Source organism: Camelus ferus, chromosome 20 (assembly GCF_009834535.1).
Source record: "Camelus ferus isolate YT-003-E chromosome 20, BCGSAC_Cfer_1.0, whole genome shotgun sequence".
In the NCBI taxonomy this organism is placed as follows: domain Eukaryota; kingdom Metazoa; phylum Chordata; class Mammalia; order Artiodactyla; family Camelidae; genus Camelus; species Camelus ferus.
In genome coordinates, this window is record NC_045715.1 from 30481543 (window position 1) to 30500980 (window position 19438).

Consider the following 19438-nt stretch of genomic DNA (forward strand, 5'->3'; position numbering starts at 1 on the left):
GACATTTAAAATACTCCTCTGTCATCATATAGAACAGAAAAACAGCAGTTCTTTGCAAAGCTTTTTTAACTGAGCTATCTGTATGTCTAAAAGCTATTTTTAAAATTCTGTAAGCATTGCCATGCTCTGTCGGCACAGTACTGGCTTCCTAGTTAGCAAATTCACTGTTAAGTATTAAAGTTGCCCCAGCGGTGATGGTGACCTGCAAGATGAAGTTAAACGGCATATTCAGTGACCAACGAACATCCAGAAAATTAATTCAAAATGATGCATCATTTTTTCAAACGCTCTTAAGAATGAGCTTTTTAGGATCTCTCTTTAGAAATATGAAACCCCTCGAAACCACTACCACAAATAACCAACATTTAAGATAACTGCCAAGCCACCTGCTTTTCTCCAGGAAACATCATAAAACTCACAAGTTTAGTAAAGCTTTGTAAAGCCTACAAAGACTCGCTCTTTCTGATGAAATTTACTTTATTTTGTTTGAGGGACTTTATTTCCCCTGTTTTGAGAAATGAAAAGTCCCCACATCCGAGTCAGTTCAAGACACAGACTTATGTGCAAAAGAAGGTCTCAGAACAGAGGTGGATGCTACAGAACACTTCTTTGTCACTTCAGTTGTGAGCTGCACAATGTTTCAGATGGTATTCATTTGGAATAAAGAGATCGATGACTTCACATGTCCAGTCCTCCTCCATACAACATGGCTTTACTAGAAGTGGGTAAGGGCAGAAAAATATAAATTCATCTGTCTAGAGGCAACCAAAAACATACCAACTGGTCTTGGAGTAATTTAACCAATAAGATGATTTAGAGGACAGTTCAGTGGCACCATTTTTGGAAGGGAAAAGCTTAGCAGGAGGAACATAAATCAAAGGTGACTGGCAGGTAAAGGATATATGTAGCAATCAGCCAAACCATGTGCACACTGGCACAAATTCAATAAGATCATTTATAACATTTCTAAGGCAGGAGTACACAAAAGGGGGTCTGGTGCTAACTAAATCCACAGATAGCTTACATGCCACTGAAATAAACACTTCCAGATGCGGGTGTACAAAAACCTTTCACAGAAAGAAATGTTTTCTTTCATAAATCTGAAGGAGGGACTCGGAGCAGGGAAGGGCGAAACGTCTGAAACTGAGACGGAGCTTCTTATAGATGGAAGTGTTGTTGAGGAGTAAGCACACGGGAGGGATGAGCTGTGCACAGCGTGTCCCCACTTAGAAGCATCACTACAAACACTAAGACTGGACTTCTGTTAAAACAAGGAAAAACGACTAGTGACCTATCACTCCATCGATCCTCTGAAAGCCAGTGTCGGAGCCAGCGATGCTCTCACTCCTTTCCTTAGCGTTTCTTTTCTAGGGGTGGGGGGTGCTGGAGATAATGGGTTCACAGAGAGATGAAAGCCACTAATCAAAGTTTAGAAAAATGATGCTTTGGAATTTATACTTGCACAAAGCTATCGTAGGCATGGCTTTAATGATGAAAAAAGGTCAAAATCTGGTTAGATTATACTCATCTTTCAGGAATGCATGACCAAATTCATTAATGGCTTAGAAAGTCAATTTGTTCATCAAAACAGCACAACAGTATGTGGGACTTTTTTTTTTTTTTTTTGCGTAAAGGTAGATTTATTTAGAGAGATAGATACATACTACATAGCGTGTAGGCTGTTTCAGAAGGCGAGAGAAGGGACTTTCTGGTCATGTATATAAACATTCCCAGAAGTTCAAACAGAAAGCTAGAATGTCTGTGGTTTTTTGGTTTGTTTGTTTTTTTAGGTTCAGGTGAACTATGCATTGTGTTCCCCCCCTTCCCCCAAGAAAATTCCCTTGAAATTAGTTTTCTTCTTGAATCTTTACACTTCATGCAAATTCTATGTATTGAGCACTGAATTTATTGTTGAGACTACTTGTAATTTTCTATTTTATGCATTGACCCAAATGACAAACTCCACACCATCCTCCATACCATCAGCTGCATTTTTTTTTCACAATATGGATTTGTTCCTATCAACCCCTTGCTCAAAAACTCTAACGTAGCTCCTTGATGACTATATCCATTGTTTAAAAAGAAATTTTTCAAACAAAATCTTGCTGAAAACTCAGTATGGATCAGAGATAAGAACTGATCTGCACTATTTAGGGAAAACACTTCATTATTTTGCAGAACACCTGTAAAGTAATTTGCGGTCTCTGCAGAGCACGGTTATGTAACTGCTGGCCTACATCGTAAAGTCCACGTAAACTGGCTTGGGATTCAAAGTCCCTCTCAAACTGTCACCAGCCAACCTCTGATGCTTTATCTGCTCTCAACGTCCTCCAGACTCAGTTCCTCATCTTGGCCTAAAGAGCTACTCTGCCTTCCTACATCTATTCCCCCTCGCCCCGTTTTATTCCTGCTCTTCTTTCTGCCTGAATCATTTTTTCGCAATTCTTACTCATTTCCCTCACCCTGTCTCATGAACTCAGTTCAAATGCTAGTGACCCGACGAAGCTTCCTTGACATTCACAGGCAGGTCGCAGCCTGGTCTCTGTACCGGAGGCGCCATGTCCATCCCGCGGTTACCACGCCAACCACATGGCTCTGTGTACATGCGTGACTCTTTTGCTGTGTTGGACATCCAGCTACTCATGTCCATCTACCCCACCCCCATCAACAGATTTCTAACACGACGTCTGGCAATTGATATTGACTTAATAAAAGAAGACACCAGAGTTCTAAGGATCTCAGGACACGCAGGGGCATTAACACTGGCCCTCTGGCTTCTAAATCATGTGTAATTCAATCATACCAATGCGGAGTCTGCCAAATGGACTGTTACCCCCTAGTCCCAACTCAGAAAGTGCATGCTGGCCTGTGTATGTGAAGGGTGGCTCCATCCTATCAGCAAGGCAGGCACTATGAATGGCTCTTCCAGCAGTGGCTGGTGACAGACTGACTTAGATCAGTACACAGCCCTGCTCCTTGCTCTGCCTTCTTAGTCATTTGTAATTTTAACCATTAACCAAATGGCTGAGGGGGTGAAAGATACCGCTGCCTCCAAACATGGCAGCGAAATGAGTTTACCCACATGAGGATCAATACCAACACTGTCTTCTTTAGATGATGGCTTCAGAGAAAAGTACACTCTCCCTTCCCCCTTCCCTCTCTTCTTTTTTCTTCTCTTCTCCTTGCTCTTTTTTTTTTTTTTTTTAAACCGAAAGCTTGCTTGGATGAGGAATGCTTGTCAACTATAACTTATTAACGTATTGGGCTCTTACCTAATTAGTCTAGAATACGGGAATGGGTGTTTTAGGTTAGATCAGGAATGCAGGATTAAATCAGAGCCAGAAATAGAGTCTCTAACTTCTCTACTGGAAACTATAAAATCTGCACAAGTGTTTGAATTGGAATTGACAGGAACCTGTAGGCCAGCCTCTGAACCTCGGGAGCCAGAGACTCAACTCAGATACTCCCTCCCTGGTATTTCCACCAGGGGCACAGCTGCCCAGCTGTCACCTTGAATGCACCTGGGCAAATGCAGAGCCTGACACTGGGCTCTGCCCTCATGACCTCTGCCAACTAATCAGCCAAAATATTTCCAGATCTGGAGAGCCTACTCCACATTTTGGGTACATGCCCAGAATGGCAAACGCCCTGCAATCAGGTGGGAGCGCCTCTCCAGGTGCCAGGGCAAGAACTAACATCTGACTGACATATGGGCTATGAATTTTCTCTTCTCACAGCTTGGGGTCATGCAGAGGCGGTGTGTGGGAGTGGAATATTTGATCTGTGCCTACATAGCCTAAGGGATTTGGCTTAAATCAAATCATAATTAAAACACCAGTCAGGAAAACAAGGCATAATTATTTTTTTCCTGCGTATTTCTCCTACCTTGGATACAGCCTTAAATATACGCTGGGTACACTAAGGGCAAGGTATCAGTTTCATTTTTGGAAGGTGTAAATTTTCCATTTAAAACAATCCACTTATTATGTTGTGCGATTAACTCTGCAACTGCGTCAGCAAATTAAATGACGGTTCAGTGATTATATTTGTGTGACTAAAGTATATAATACTATTTGAGAAATCACCAAAAAGTAAATCATCTCCAGTCCAACAGGCTCTCGTCACGGCTGTCTGGAGGGGCTTTTCATCACACTATCAATAAGACAGTACACAAATGTTTCACTTAAACAAAACATACTTACGACTGTTAGATGTTTCTGGAAATGGTTAATAAAGAATCTATTTCAATAAGACTAATGTGTTCTTTTCTAATGTCCTTCTAGTTTAGATATAAAATATTACCTGAACAATTTAAACAGTATTTTTGCTAGGTGAACACGAGTAATTTAACATACTGAGTTTATGTCTGACTCATTGTTTACAATCTTCTTATTTATAGACTTTTAAGGAATTTCTTGTCATTTTTAGAGCAATTTTTAAGTTTAGAGATATCTCAGCTTAGTTTTTCCCAACTAATCTTTTTGCTGCTTTCAGGAATTTATGAGTTAAAAGAATCCTCTGATTTTTTTTTTTTTAAGAAAAAATAATTTCCGTTTGGGAGTCACTCAAAATATTTTTCCATTCTATCTCCATTCCCTCAGAAGATGGCAAAAACCTAGAAACTATAATAACACATTCAAATTTCAAGATTTGGTCCTTTTAGAATATTCTGTTGAAAAAGTTCCCCTTTGTCTGTCAGTTACTCCTCTTTCCTTGCACTCGTGCTCAAGTGCTTCCTCTGTTCTCCAAGACAGAGCCTGCCTTTTACAACCAATACAGATACATTTCCTTTTTGAACTACTTCAAGTCCATGTTCCCCATGAGGGAACACCAAATTTCTCCTTTTCTAATCATGTTCCTGAAAACTCTAGGATTCCCTGCAGGATTTCTAGGGGCCTCATCGATGTTTGATCTGAATCACCACTTACAATTTTGGTGCTACTCAAAATAAAAGTTCTGTCATCTTGTGTTGTACACTTGAACTTCCTGTAAATGTTTTGTTGATTAGGAAGTTACGTGTTGGAATTCTGGCCTGATAGTTTTGTGTTTTGATATCTAAAGCAGCCCAAATAAATATTCTGTGTAAAACTGTGCATGTGAGTGTATCACCTTAGGATGTGTAGCCCGTGACGGACTAACCGTGAGGCCTTCACTGTTGATATAAAAGTGAAGGCAGAAAGAAGGAAATGTGTTTAAATAGCCACTGTTTACTGAAGAGCCATACCAGCTGTTAATAGGTTTTCAAAATAGAGCTGGATAACTCCTTTTTAAACAAAATTCATTGGCTGCCCCAATTTAAAGTGTTGCTGCAGAAAGTTCAAATAACATAAGATCTCTCTTCCCTTCTCCTCGCATTCTCCCTGACGATTAAAAAAATATTAACTAAACAGTTTTACAACACAGCAGGATGGTGCCAACTCTGTCTGGCAATATAGAATTAAGATGCTGTGCTTCCAAGAGCAGAAAAAGGATCAGAAATGAATTCACCAAATCTGGGTTCCACAGCCAAAGCAAATAAATTTGACTCTGAAACCTTAAACTGGTATTTTTCAGGGAAGGGTCTTCTGGTGACTGACATTTTCTTTATGACACCTTTGAATAGCTTACAATGTTTGAAGATACCTTAAAAATATTTTCCAGAAAACCATGAAGAGTTATGCTGGATAGGAAATCCATATATTGATTCCCTCTAGACATCACCAGTTTAAAAATGTGACCACTTGTTAGATATTGTCAGTGAAACATCTTTAAAGCAAAAAATTCTTACTATTTCTCTTCTGAGCCAAGACTATTGCAAGTCTCCGTAGAGCCTTATTAAAAACAGCTATATTTGTGAGCCAGAAAGCCTCAATGTTGTGTACATAAAATAAAATATGGAAATCAAGTGTACACTGCGATGAATATAATGTTACAACTTTACTCTGATTTTGAAACAACCTCACTATTCTTATTGAATGAGATTTGAAGAGTGGATCTTGTACGGTGTTAACATACAGATTTTCTCAAATATTTGAGAAAGAAACCTTTTTCTTACGGAGCATCTTTTAATACCTCTTGGAACACCTGTCTTCCACACAGTGTGGTTTAGGAAATGCTACCTTATATTTTCAGGATAAGACCACTTAAAGAGTTAAGAATAGAAGCCAGTCTGCAAAGAGGAGTTTAATGAGGAGGATTAGTGAGAGAATTCATTGAAGCCTGTGGTCCCAGTGAACCACAGAGTAATTAGCTCCTGTCCAATACAGAGAGCCCTGATACTTAACAATACTTAAGCTGGTTCCTTAATTCTCTAAATGTCAGTTTTCTTATCTATAAAGTGGGGATAATAACCCTCATCTTACTTTTGTAAGAATAAATAACAGAATGCAGGTGAAAAGTTTCTTTAAAAAATTAAATGTTATTATTTGATCACACAGCACTGTTCTCAGATTCTAATAATCTTCTCTCCCAAACTCTTCCAATGTCTTTACTCCCGTATTTCAAACATTCTCGCCCTAATCCTAAATTGAACACCATGTAGTTAAACCATATAAAATTTCTGACATTCAACTGTTTCTGACCTAGAGAAACCATTAGTTTATATACTCTTGACATCATAAATTTTGTAACTGAAATTTTTGCTCCACTTTATTTTAAAATTAAAAACTAAATTAAAGATTTTACATTTTTTCTAGAGAACACTCACTGTGAGGTTATTCTTATGTGGTAAATATGCCATATGTTAATTTTTTTTTCTGAGAATCAGCGGCCCCCAATTATAAAAAGGTACTTGGCCCCAATGTATAATAACAGATATAGTACTTCTAAAAAATTATCGAGAAATTTTCACTTGTAGTAAAAATACAAATATTTAAGAACACCCAATTTCTACTTGGTATTTATGTTTGAAAATTATCCCAATCTTTATGACATTTAATTTTTTATGTTGAACACATAAAATGTAGACAGATCTAATGGACTCAAGAGATAAGAATTTTTTCACGAAGGTGAAATTCTAGATAGAAACAGTCACAGCAATCTGCTATGCCACTTTGGTTTTTAAAAGTTTAATGTGAGGAATTCTTAAAGGAAATTTCTTATTTTCGATCCTTATTTGTCTACTGCAAACATTCCCGAAGAACCAGGGATATGAGAGCGTCCCTAGCACCCTAACAGGTACACACACCTCCAAGCGCGTGGCATGGCCGGCCAGCGGAAGAGCGGGCAGCCGAGTCAGAAGGCTGGATCCCAGGGTCAGCCCGGTCAGTCACTCACCAAGTGCCGCTGGGTACGTGGCAAAGACTCTCTGAGACTGAGACTCACTGGCTCTCTCAAGTCTTGGCCTGTTTTAAAATCCTGTGATTCTGTCTCACAGTTTAAGACAGCTGAGTGAATACTGAAGCGATACCCTGAAGGTACTACTTAGATTAATGATCATGCTTAAATGAGAAATTTTATTATCTTGCTACTCTACTTTGATAGAAAGCCAGCTGATAATATGTAAGCTCAGGGGGTTGAGATATTTTTCTACTGTGACTAGCTCTCAGGAGAAACTAAAATATATTTAAGCATTACATACCGGATTATGTCATCCCACTCGGTGAACACAGTTTGCTTTCTCTGGCTTTCAAAATTATAGAGCTGGTTTTATATCAGCCATTTCCAGCACTTCTCACTGAGGGCTGGGATTGCATGTCAGAGCAGGTAACCGTGGGCACCACCCCTGCTGGCATATAGCGAGGATCTACATTAAATGTACGTCTGGCCATCTTTTTCATGACACACAACCCAGTACGCTGGGTTCCTCTTTGGGGAACTTCCTCTGAGAGGAAAAACAAAACGCTCTACCTACAAACACCTACTCTATGTCGACTTAAAATGTCACAAAATTTAAAAATGCTTTTTCCTTCTAGACCTGCACAAGTAAATTCTAAGAATTAAAAAAAAAAAATTACCAAAAGCATTTGAATTTTTAGGCTACAAGAAAATACTCCTCAATTAAACAATTAAATTCAACTAAAACAAATACCAATTAATTTTCTGGTTAGGACAATTCATTTAAAGCTTTGCTACACTTTTTTTCTGGGGCCCGAAGCCCTTCTTAATGTAAGTTTTATTTTATCCTTTACTTTTCTATATTTTCTTAATTTTCTCACATACTAGCATTACTTTCATAAACAGTAAAATGAAGAAATTTTTAAAACTGAGGAAAAATGAGGCTAGTAATTTATTAAAAAAATTATCACCAACTTTGATTTACACATCAGTCTCTGAAAACTTTTCAATAACTTATACAAAAACTCATATAAACTGAATTTGATGAAGCTTCAAAAATCTGAGGCCATGCCATTTGTTCCCTAGACTTTTGTTTCACAGCAGCCAGTCTGCGAAATCTAGCTAGTTTGCAAAAATCAAGTGGTATCTATGTACACCCAGTTACTGAGGCAGTATTTTTTAATGTGACAATGGTGATTAAAAAATCCATTGATGTTCTTTACCACGATTAATTCAAAAAATGAAAATGAACATTTATTTATTCTCAGGAACAATCATCTTTAAATAATATTTAAATTTTAACAGTATAAACTATTAGTCTGTAAAGAAATCACATTATTATACAAGTTTTAGTTTCTTCTGGGATTACAAGGTGAGGCCTGTGTGTGTGTGTCTGTGTGGCTGGGTGTGGGGGAATGGCTTCTACTTTAGTCATTTGTGTTCTTACCTGATACCTTCTAGAAAGTACACTGCAGGCACTACTGCTACTCTTAGTCGCACTGTGATTAACAGAATATATTAAGAGCTCACCACAGTCGGGTTCAGAGTGCTATCTCCGACACCTATCATGATAGAATTCTATCCCGAGGCGTGTACTACTATTTAACTCATTTTACAGATGAGGTAACTGAGCCATCACGAGGTTAAGAAACTTCCTTAAGGCTACTTAGCTAGTAGCTGCAGAGCTGGGATCTGAATCCCGGCCATCTGGCTCTAGGATCAACAGTCTTAATTACCAGGCAATATAACCTCACACAATACCAACTACAATGAGGAAAAGGGCAGGATGAGATGACAAGCATCAGAATGACTCAGGACACTCCAGGTTGCCCAAGAACTCTAAAACAACGACTACAAATCATAGTCTGAAGTGATTTTCAGAATCATTTAGGAAAAATAATAAGCAGAAAGTAACTTAGCCTCTTTACATGTTCTTTAGCATGTGTATACAGAAGGTCAGGTATACAGAGGTGGGGAACAGTTGCAAAAAAATCTAATTCATAGCTTAACCTCAGGAAAATGAATCTCCTAGGTATGATACTCTCTTTTGATCTTCTGCATAGGACTGAGAATACATGAGAACACAGAAAAGAAAGAAGTCACCAATTTAAACCGCCGTGCCAAAGACAGGACTGCTCTAACTGGCTGAGTGGGGAGGGGTGGATTCTAACTGTGTCCGCTCATGTGAGCGGCAGGACACTGAAGTTTCTGCTACCCTGGCCACTGTCCTCTCCACTCCAGCAGCTACTCGGTACAAAGCAGGGTTTGCACTCTTCCCCGCCCCGCCTCCACCTAATGTGGCTTTAATCACTCCTGTCTTCCATCACTTCAACTCATCCCCAAGGTGAAGAACTCACAATTCTTTCTACAATAATTGTATTCCTGAAGTGGATTGTGTCGTAAATCTGTACAAAATTATTTCAGAAGCCGTAAGCAGAAGATGGAACGGCGCCTCACCAAAAGCAGATTTTTCTTAGTTCACTGATTGATGCTGGAATTAAGTTTCCATGTAACCTACTGGTTGTCATTTTAATTCTCCAAATTGGGAACTGGCTATGTATCAATCAAGTTACAAGTATTCTACGTTAGATATCACATTTATACATATTAGGCAAGCAGTTCAGGTTCAGAATGACACGCTGCCAAGACTAAATCTCTATTTCATGAATATGAACAAATTGTTCATGGCCATCTTAGCCTACAAGGGAACTGTATATTGGAGGTAAGTCAGCTCAGCCTTTCTGTATGAAAATTTAGTCTCAGCCTATGGTTGCTATAGAGGCAGCCCACATGCCCCCTCGCTCTTAGGAGCCACAGCTCAAAGCCCAGGCAGCAGAAAGGTCATCTCAGGGAGTGAGCACCAGGGACCTCAGCATCAGCAGCACCTCCTTTCAGCAGCCGAGGGTACATGGGAGCCAGGGCAGCTATTCACACTGTTAGCATATGCCGTCTGCACATCTATCCCACTTCAATGAGAATTTTTAACTTTAAAAGGTAGATTTCTGTATTGCAATATATACCAAGAAACTGCGTCTGCAGGATCCTACTACTCATGGTATGAAATGGAGTATGCGTATTCAGTCCTGCAGGCTGGGCACATTCTCAGAGCCCCAGGTAATGGAGCAGACCTTTCAGCATGGGTCGTTTCCGAGGAGTGATGAAAGCTCAGTGTCCCTCTGTGGTGAAGCTCTCTCTCATCTGCTCTTGGTTTTGCCCGTCTGCTCTGGCAGTGGCTAAGTGAACCTTCTAGATTATGGCTTATTTGTTCTCTATTTTCCAGATCTATTTAAACTAAGCATTTTAAAATTGCATTAGTAGTTTAAAAAATATTAGTTATGTGTTCATTAGGTAAAAATTCGCTTAAACTATATCTGAACCTAGATTCAAGTACATTTCTGACCATCTACTAAAATCTTAGATTATAAAAGCAGCAGTACCCGAGTAATAAGACTATCAGGTGAGACATGCAGGAATGAATACACACACACACAGACACACAATAATGTCATCAACCAAGATGATTCTCAAGTGATCTTTCCAGTCTTTTTAAAAATAAAAAACCTGAAGAATGAAGCAACTACCATTGCCACCACTTCCTTTTGAGGAAGCTTCACAGACCCCATGATTAGGAGACCCCCCCCCATATTAGATACATTTTCCCACTTGTAATTTTATCCATCACTTTCACTTGCCATTTTAAGTTTATTTCTCAAAAATCTTGCTGCCCCTTGCTACCCTTTAATTACTTCTAGATTATTATAAACCCTGCCTTTTTTCTCTCTCCACTCCATTGCCTCAACCTATTAGTCATCATTTGGCTCTTATCACTGGACTTGATATTTTCAATCCTTTGTTATAAATTGGTTCTTTCAACTGCAGTTGGTTTTTAAATTCTTCCAGTCACCTCGTATTTTTCTAAACCTCATCTACCTTTCGGCTCATCACTTAAAATAGTCAGCTGGCATGTAGGAAAAACTAAAACAAGGGATATTGATTTCATTCTTTCTTTTCAATTGTGATAGTCTAGAAACACTCATGCAAAAGGAAATACTGCTTAATCAGCAATATGATGAATATAAATATGATAAATCCTATTCTTATATGACCAATTTTAAATATTAAAGTGAAAATAATCATCACCATTACAAAAACCTTCCGAGACATACATAAATAGCTTCTGACACATTCTTACTGTCACACTGAGGATGCATACAATTAACAATAACTAATGAAAACCAAGAATGGTGAGAAAGCATTCCCTTTAACTAAAACACGGGAAAAAAGGAGATGATACAATTTAGAAGAAATCATGACTTCTATCAACAGATAATAGTAAAATCCAGCCTTAGGGGTAAAAAACATATACCATGCTATACTTACATACGTATGCATCTATAATGCTATACATGTATATTCTGCTTTAGTATGTTAAAGTAGGGTGAATATAAAAAAAAACAAATGGTAACTTCTACCATTCTTTAGTCACAAATCAAACCTCATTTTCTGAAAATTCCTTAAAATTTCCAAACTAATTCCTTAAAAGAGAGAAGAACTTGGAGAAAGTTATATTAACATAACCAAAGATTTTTTTTTTTTTAAAAGGGCCACAAGATGACTATCGAATTTAAAATACACACACACACACACACACACACACACACACTTTCTTTAGGCTGTTGAAATAAAAGTCTTTAATTCTCCATTAAGAAAAAAAAAAACAAACCTTGATTATAAGCTTTAAAACCATTTGAAGATGTGAAGGACTGTCTGCCTTTCAGTCTACTTCAAAGCCAGAAAGAAATCATTTCTTCTTCTTCCAACTCAAAGTATGTTTAGGAGCAGGACCTCTGATAGAAGTGGTGTTGCCAATCTAACCAATTTTAAAATACAAAGTGCTTCGAGCAATATTTGGATACATATAATTTGACAAAAAAAAGTTTTATAAACCTAAGCTTTGGAAAATAGAAAATATAAGCCCCAACAAAAAAGCATAATTCGTAATTGCAAGAAAATAATATTTTGTAGAAAAAAATGGTCCTTCCAAAAAGAGACAAAAATGACTAACTTATTTCCCAAGAGAATTATGCCACTTTTATACAACAAAATTACAGTCACCACAAATTGCTTTCAACAATTCCACTGCTTCTTCATTTGACCACTTGAAAATCAAAATGCTTTCAGATTATAAATATAACTTTTTATAACTCTGTTATTACGTACTGTGAATGGGGAAAGGGGGCCAATCTTGTGGCCGTAGCGTCGAACGGCCTCTCTGATGTGGCAGGGCTGGATGGCATCGCTGTGGGCCTCAACGCCACAGGCCGCGGTGCTCTGCGACAGAAAAACACAGAAATTGTTACTAAATCAAAAACACACAACAGAACTACAGTGTATAAAATACGAAAATAAACTTTTATAAAATGGATGGTTTTTTCCCTTAGGATGCACATCACTGCTGCTATATACTACATCCAAAAAAAAAAATTCCATTAACAAATCAAAGATGACTTTTATATGACCCCTTCCGAGAAGACCAACCAAATGCAATTTTTATGCCCACAATATTTCACCTAGGCCTACAGGTCATGGTACCGGAGAACACAGCTACTTGCGTGCTGATGAGAAGTGTCATGGGGGCTTGCTGACAGAACCGCAGGAAGCTGTTTTTTCAAAAAAATTAAAACATTCATAAATGTTTCTTGGGAGCTTGTTGGATGTATTTCTGAAATAACTTGAGGGTCATCAATTTTAAAATGAAAAATGTGAAACTGCTATATATTTATTTATAATCCTGAGGACTGTCATAAGAGATCAAAAACTTTCCATTTTTATCTGCCTCCTCTGTAAAAGACAGCTTTGAAAGTACAAAAAGGTACAAGAAAGGGAAAGATTATTTGCAATGGAATATGGATGTTAACTCAAGAAATGTATGTAACATGATTAAAACAAATAAAATAGGGGCATTACAGTCTCATGATTTAGTTAGTTGCAGGTTCTGGCTTCCCAGACACCCGAGCCCAGATCCCAGCTGTGTCAGTTACCAGTTCTGTCAAGTTACATAGTATCTCTGCACTTTAGTTTCCTCATCTGTAAAACTGGGATCATAATTACAATTCCTTCATAGGGTTATTGGGAAAATTAAATGAGTCGATGTGTAAACCACTTAGAACAGTGCCTGACACATGTTAGCTATTAATAGCATTAGTTTACTATTTAAATTAAAAATGGAACTTCCAAGCTTCCCAAAATGAATGATAAGCTAATTTACTTAAAAGTGCGGTGGACGCTGGATGCCAGGTCATCAATATTAAAAACTCAAGAGAAAGAAACTTTACTATACTTTAACAGCGGTCTAGAAGTATCACTGTCAGAATTCCTTATAGGGGTGTAACTCTACAACCTCTATGGAGAGCAATTTGGCAAATCTTATCAAAGAAAAAACACAACCATTTTTTGACCCAGCAATTTCATCTCTAAGAATTCATCCTACAGATACATTACACAGGTACGAAACAAACAAATATAGATAGATCGATATACACCACTGCACTATTGGGATTGATGAACTTCATCAATGAGGGAATAGAGAAATAAATTACTATATATTCATTCAATGCAACAGAAAGTACAGCAACCACTTAAAAGAATGAGGCAGTTCCGTACGTATTCCCACAGAGCTATCTCTAAGATACACTGTTTGAAAAAATACTAGGTGTCCACCTGGATAACTATGTTACCACCTGTTAAAAGAAAAAGGGCTGAACATTATATGCTCATTTAAATATAGAATGTTTCTGCATGTGTACACCAAAAACCAGTAACAGTGCTTATCTCTTGGAGTAGAGATGGGTGTCTGGAGGACACGGTTTAGAGGAGACATTTTTCACTGTGTATCCTTCTGTACCTTTCTGTGCTCTGTACATGCTTTTCCTACTATAATCTAGTAAAATAATTTAAAAATTCCTACAAAGAGAATCAGCTAATTAAGCTGAACCCTAAATAAAACAAATTATAAAACAAAACAGATCTTGATTATTTTTATTATTTTAACAAGATTTCAAGTAAGCCAAATAGGAATTTACTATAGAGTCTCTTTCTCAATTTCATTCCAACAATACCCTAAATAACATATCTGCTATGCCCATAATCACAAGGATTAAGTTATCTTAACCCCTCACTTTGGCACTCATATAAAACTGCACAGGGCTGTGTGTGTGTGCATGTGTGCATGTGTTTTAACAGTGTTCTCTTGATTCTCATTCCAAATACTTTGTTTCAGTTGGAATATATTAGAATATATGCAATTACCAGGTACCTGGTAAGGGTAAACACTCTTTGGTGAGTCTGCTCGCCTCCAAGATCTGAATGTGGCTAAATGCAGATTCATCTGCTGCTGGGATTAACAGATGCTTGTGAAGGAAGTTGGGGGGTTCTATCCATTTGTGGAAACGAATGCAAATAATTAGCTGTATTTGGATTCCAAAGTAAGTTTTCCAGTGGAATTCAAGTGGAAACACAAAAGGGAGACATCAAGAGGTCAAACAGCCTGCACACTAAGTGGGTGGGAAGTCCTACCAGAGCATTCCTCTGTGGAATCTCCTTTCTCCCTGCAAGTTGGATTTATTTTTCATTTCTTTTTCTCCATGGCCAATGGAGAGTCTATGCTTCCTCTATTTCCCCAGATAAATATGGTTTTGGTATAGAGCATTTTGGTCAAAATGTCTTAGAACCTCTGGCATGGAAATCAAACAGGACTTGAGCACGCTGAAGCAGGAAGCCTGTTAGAAACTACTTGGGGTTGGTATTTGTAAGATGTGGTGGCAAGTAAGGCAGCCTGTCTGACTCATGTTATCTTTGCTAAAAATATGGTGTTGACATGCTATATAAAAATAAAAACATTCAATTCTGAAAAAATGTTAATTTTATGAATTTCAGGTTTATCGGCTGTAAGTAAGCAACTGCAAACAGTATAAGTTACCATGTGCATGTCTACACTTTCTTGATTTGCCCACTGAGTTCTTTGGAAAGGAATCTTTAAACCTAAAATGTTGTATTCACATAGAATACTACTCGGACACAAAGAAGAATGAAATAATGCCATTTGCAGCAAAATGGATGGGCCTAGAAATGATTACACTAAGTGAACCAGGACAGAGAAAGACAAGTAAAACGTGAAATCACTTTATAATCTAAAAAATGATACAAATGAACTTACCTAAAAAACAGAAGGAGACTCACATAGAAAACAAACTTTATGATTACCAAAGGGGTAATGATGGCGGGTAGGGGTAAGCTAGGATTTTGGGATTAACTGATATACACCACTGCATATAAAATAGATAAACAACAGGGAACTACTCTATAGCACAGGGAACTATATTCAGTATCTTCTAATAACCTATAATGGTAAAAAATCTGGAAAAGAATACATATACATGTGTATGTATAACTGAATCACTTTGCTATACACCTGAAACATTGTAAAATCATTGTAAAATATTTTAAGAAAAAGACTTTTTAAAATATTGTATTCACAGTATTGTTTCCACCTCAATAAATATCTTCTTCTCATTTCTGTAAACATCCAATCCCTCACCAAGGTACCAGTAATCTGTTTAAATTTGAAATCCATATTAAGTTTAGAGTTTTTAATTCATCAGTGACTTCATAATTTTTGTAATATTCTTCAAAATTGTTACAGAAGGATTAGCATTAAATTTATATATCTGCTACTTACTATAAAATATTGTTATAAATACATATGAAGAATGTTACATTTATGTATCAATTCTGCTTTGTCATTCTGATTGTGCCTACATTTTAGAATAGTCTTTAAACTTTCAAAAATGAAATCCACATGTTTGACAAAATACTGAGTCCTGCTGTCCACAAGTGTATCTGTTGAAATCTCTGCAGGACTAAACTCTGTTTCCTTAAGTAAAGCACAGGGGGCTTCACGTGTCAGGTATTCTTTCTCTTGGCTCCATTCATACTCCATTCTTGTGATTCTTCCATTTCATTTTTATGTATGTCTTTTCATCCTGAAAAAGCTTGCTACTGGGTGCTGGAAGGTGAAGTATCATATAGAGTCCTGCGTACTTCCTGGATTTGAGTACCGTTCCTCTGCTTGTTTGCTGGCTTGCATGGAATAAAATCCTCCAACAGCTTTAGACTCTCAACTGTGGTACAAGGAAATTATACTGAAACTTCTATTGCCCCAGGATCTCTTACAAATGTCTATACCTGTCCTGACTCTTTTCTTCCCAACTTAAAAGTTGCTGGGAAGAAACAACTTTAAAAGAAACTTTTTTTCTGAGCCTTCCCCTTGCCAGGTAATGCAATATTTAAGAAGGACGTGAAATCTCAGATAATTGCCTCTTTATTTGTTCCACATCCATAACGGTGGGCTAGATCTTCTGTTAAACTTGATACATTAGATTTTACATAGGAGTAATACATATCTCATGTGAGAGCAAGTAAAAGGTTAGTAGCACTATTACTAACTTCTGTCACTCAGACTACATGATTGATGTATAATCTGAGTGGCCAAGCAAGTGTCTTCTTTCTCCTTACTTGTGTACAAATCTCTCTCTCAGAGCTTTGTGTTTATAGAGGATTTCTTTTCAGATGAAGGTGGGCCATTCTGTGGCCAAAAGCTATAGTATTATATAGTTCAATTTCCATTTTAAAGTTCAATTGAGATGCTGATTATTAAATTTGTAGTTCTATGTAACTATGAAGTTTTTTTTTGTATAAACTTTACACAAATCTTTGACTAAATTCTAAACCATTCCTATGTGGTACCAAATCCAAGAAACCCAGGTTAAAGGTACATGAAGTGAAGAAAGAGTTTAGTTGCTGCCACTGAAGAGGAGTCTGAGTCTGAACTTTAGAGTTTAGTCTAGAAAAGTAAACTGCTTGTTTAACACATATACACACACCACCACCATGACCACCACCACCACCACCACCAACTGTCTTCACAGGAATATAACAATCTGAAATCTTTACAATGTATTACTCACAATGTCCAAGATATAATTCAAAATTATTAGACATACAACAACACAAGAAAGTATGACTTATACTCAAGGAAGACTAAACTAATCCAGATACTTCGCATACAAGGATTTTAAAGCAGCTATTATAAAATAAAATAAACCTGTAATAAATGATAAAAATAACAGTAGATAAGAAGAAATTATAAACAGAAATGAAAATTATAAAACTATAAAATAAAATATCAGAAATAAGACATTACTGGATGGTGTTAAGACTGAAGCTGACATAAGAAAGAGTTTAGAACATAAAGAAAGATTAATAGAAATTATTGAACCTGAAGAACAGAGAAAAGATTGAAACAAATTAAACAGAGCTTCAGGCACACATGGAAAATATCAAAGTAACTGACAAATATGTACCTGGAGTCTCAGAAGGGGAGAAGAGAGAGCATGAGGCAGAAAAAATATCTTAAGAAATAACTGCTGAAAGTTCTCTCTAATTTTAAAATATTCAATATTCAAGAAACTCAGTGAACCCTAAGCAGAATAAATTTTAAAAAAATCATATCTATGGATATCATGACCAAACTGCTGAAAACCAAAAATAAAGATACAATTTTGAAAGCATCCGGAGAAAAATAACACATTACATACACAGAAACAAAAGTACAAGATCTACTGACATATGATTAAGAACAATAGATGCCAGAAAACAGTGGAATGATACAATTAAAGTACTGAAAATAAAACTGCCAATCCAGAATTCTATATCCAGTGAAAATATCTTCCATGAATGAAGGAAAAGTAAAGATTTTTTTAGAAAAATGAAGGTTAAGAGAAACCATCACCAATCACAATGCGCTGTAACAAATGCTACATAAAATTCAGTAGAACAAAAAGGAAAATGACACCAGAAGGAAAGTCTGATCATCAAAAGGAAATAGTGGAACAGTGAAAATGGTAAATGTTAAAATTATTTGATTATTTAAAGCAGAAATGGTATTATGGTTCATAACATATGTTGATGTAAGATGTAAGACAACTATGGTATAAAGAACAAGCATAAACCAGATGGAGCTACATAAATATAAAAGTCTTACTTTTTGTGTGTGAGTACAATAGTACAATAACAACTCCAAGCACACTGAAAATTTACAGATCTATACTGTAATTAGCATAACCACTGAAAAAGTGATGCAAAGAGATATCACTAAGAAATCAGCAGATACATTAAAATGAATTTCTAAAGGAGTGTATACTTAACCCAAAAGAAGACAGGAAAGAAAACAGGAAAAAAATTAGAGAGGACAAACAGCAAAATAGTTGTACTATAGCCAAACCATGTCAATAAATCCATTAAATATCACAGAATTAAAGACTAAAATTAAAAGATACAGTAAGAGAGGAAAAGAAGTGAGAGCCAATAATTTTTTGTTTGTAAGAGATATACATTAAATATTAAAGATAGCAGAAATATTGAAAGGAAATGGCTAAAAAACATATTTCATGTAAACAGCATAAGAAGTCTGGAATAGCTATATTAATCAAATAAGAGATTTCAGGATGGACAGTGCCAGTGGTAAAAAGAGAGATTTCATAAAGGCAAGAAAATGAAGAGATACGTCATGTTCATGGATTGTAAGAGTTGGTATTGTGAGAGCATTCATACCCTCAAACTGACGTCAGTGTTCAATTCAATCCCTTTCAAAATCCCACTAGGCTTTCCCTTTTTCTCTTTCTGTATCTCTCTCCCCCTTTTTTGGTAGAAACTAAATTTTAATTCTAAAATTTACATAGAAATGCAAAGGACACAATGTATCCATATTAAGCCTGAAAAATAAAGTTTGAGGACTTACACCACCTGACTTTAAGACCTACTATAAAGCTACAGCAATCAAGACAGATGACAATGACAACAGAACTGACAAATAAGTCAATAAAACAAAACTGAAATCCTAGAAATAAACTGACGTAAATATAGATCACTTGATTTTCAATGAAGCCACCAAACCAATCCAATGAGAGAAAAGAATCTTCAACAAAGGGTTCTGCAGTAACTAGATAACCATGTGTAAAAGAGTGAACTTGCCCGTAACTCATACATTACACAAAAATTAATCTGACTTGATTAATGGAACTTAACATAAAAGCTAAAGCTAAAAAGCTTCCAGAAGAAAACACAG

The 19438-nt window shown here is 36.7% G+C and overlaps 1 protein-coding gene across 1 annotated transcript in view; it reads right to left on the reverse strand.

Annotated features, from left to right (window-relative positions):
• The window catches only part of SUPT3H (SPT3 homolog, SAGA and STAGA complex component), a 385976-nt gene that overhangs the window by 57841 nt on the left and 308697 nt on the right, over positions 1-19438 (reverse strand). The window contains 1 exon segment of the mRNA XM_032463187.1: positions 12475-12585. Coding sequence (XP_032319078.1) covers positions 12475-12585 — 111 coding nt within the window.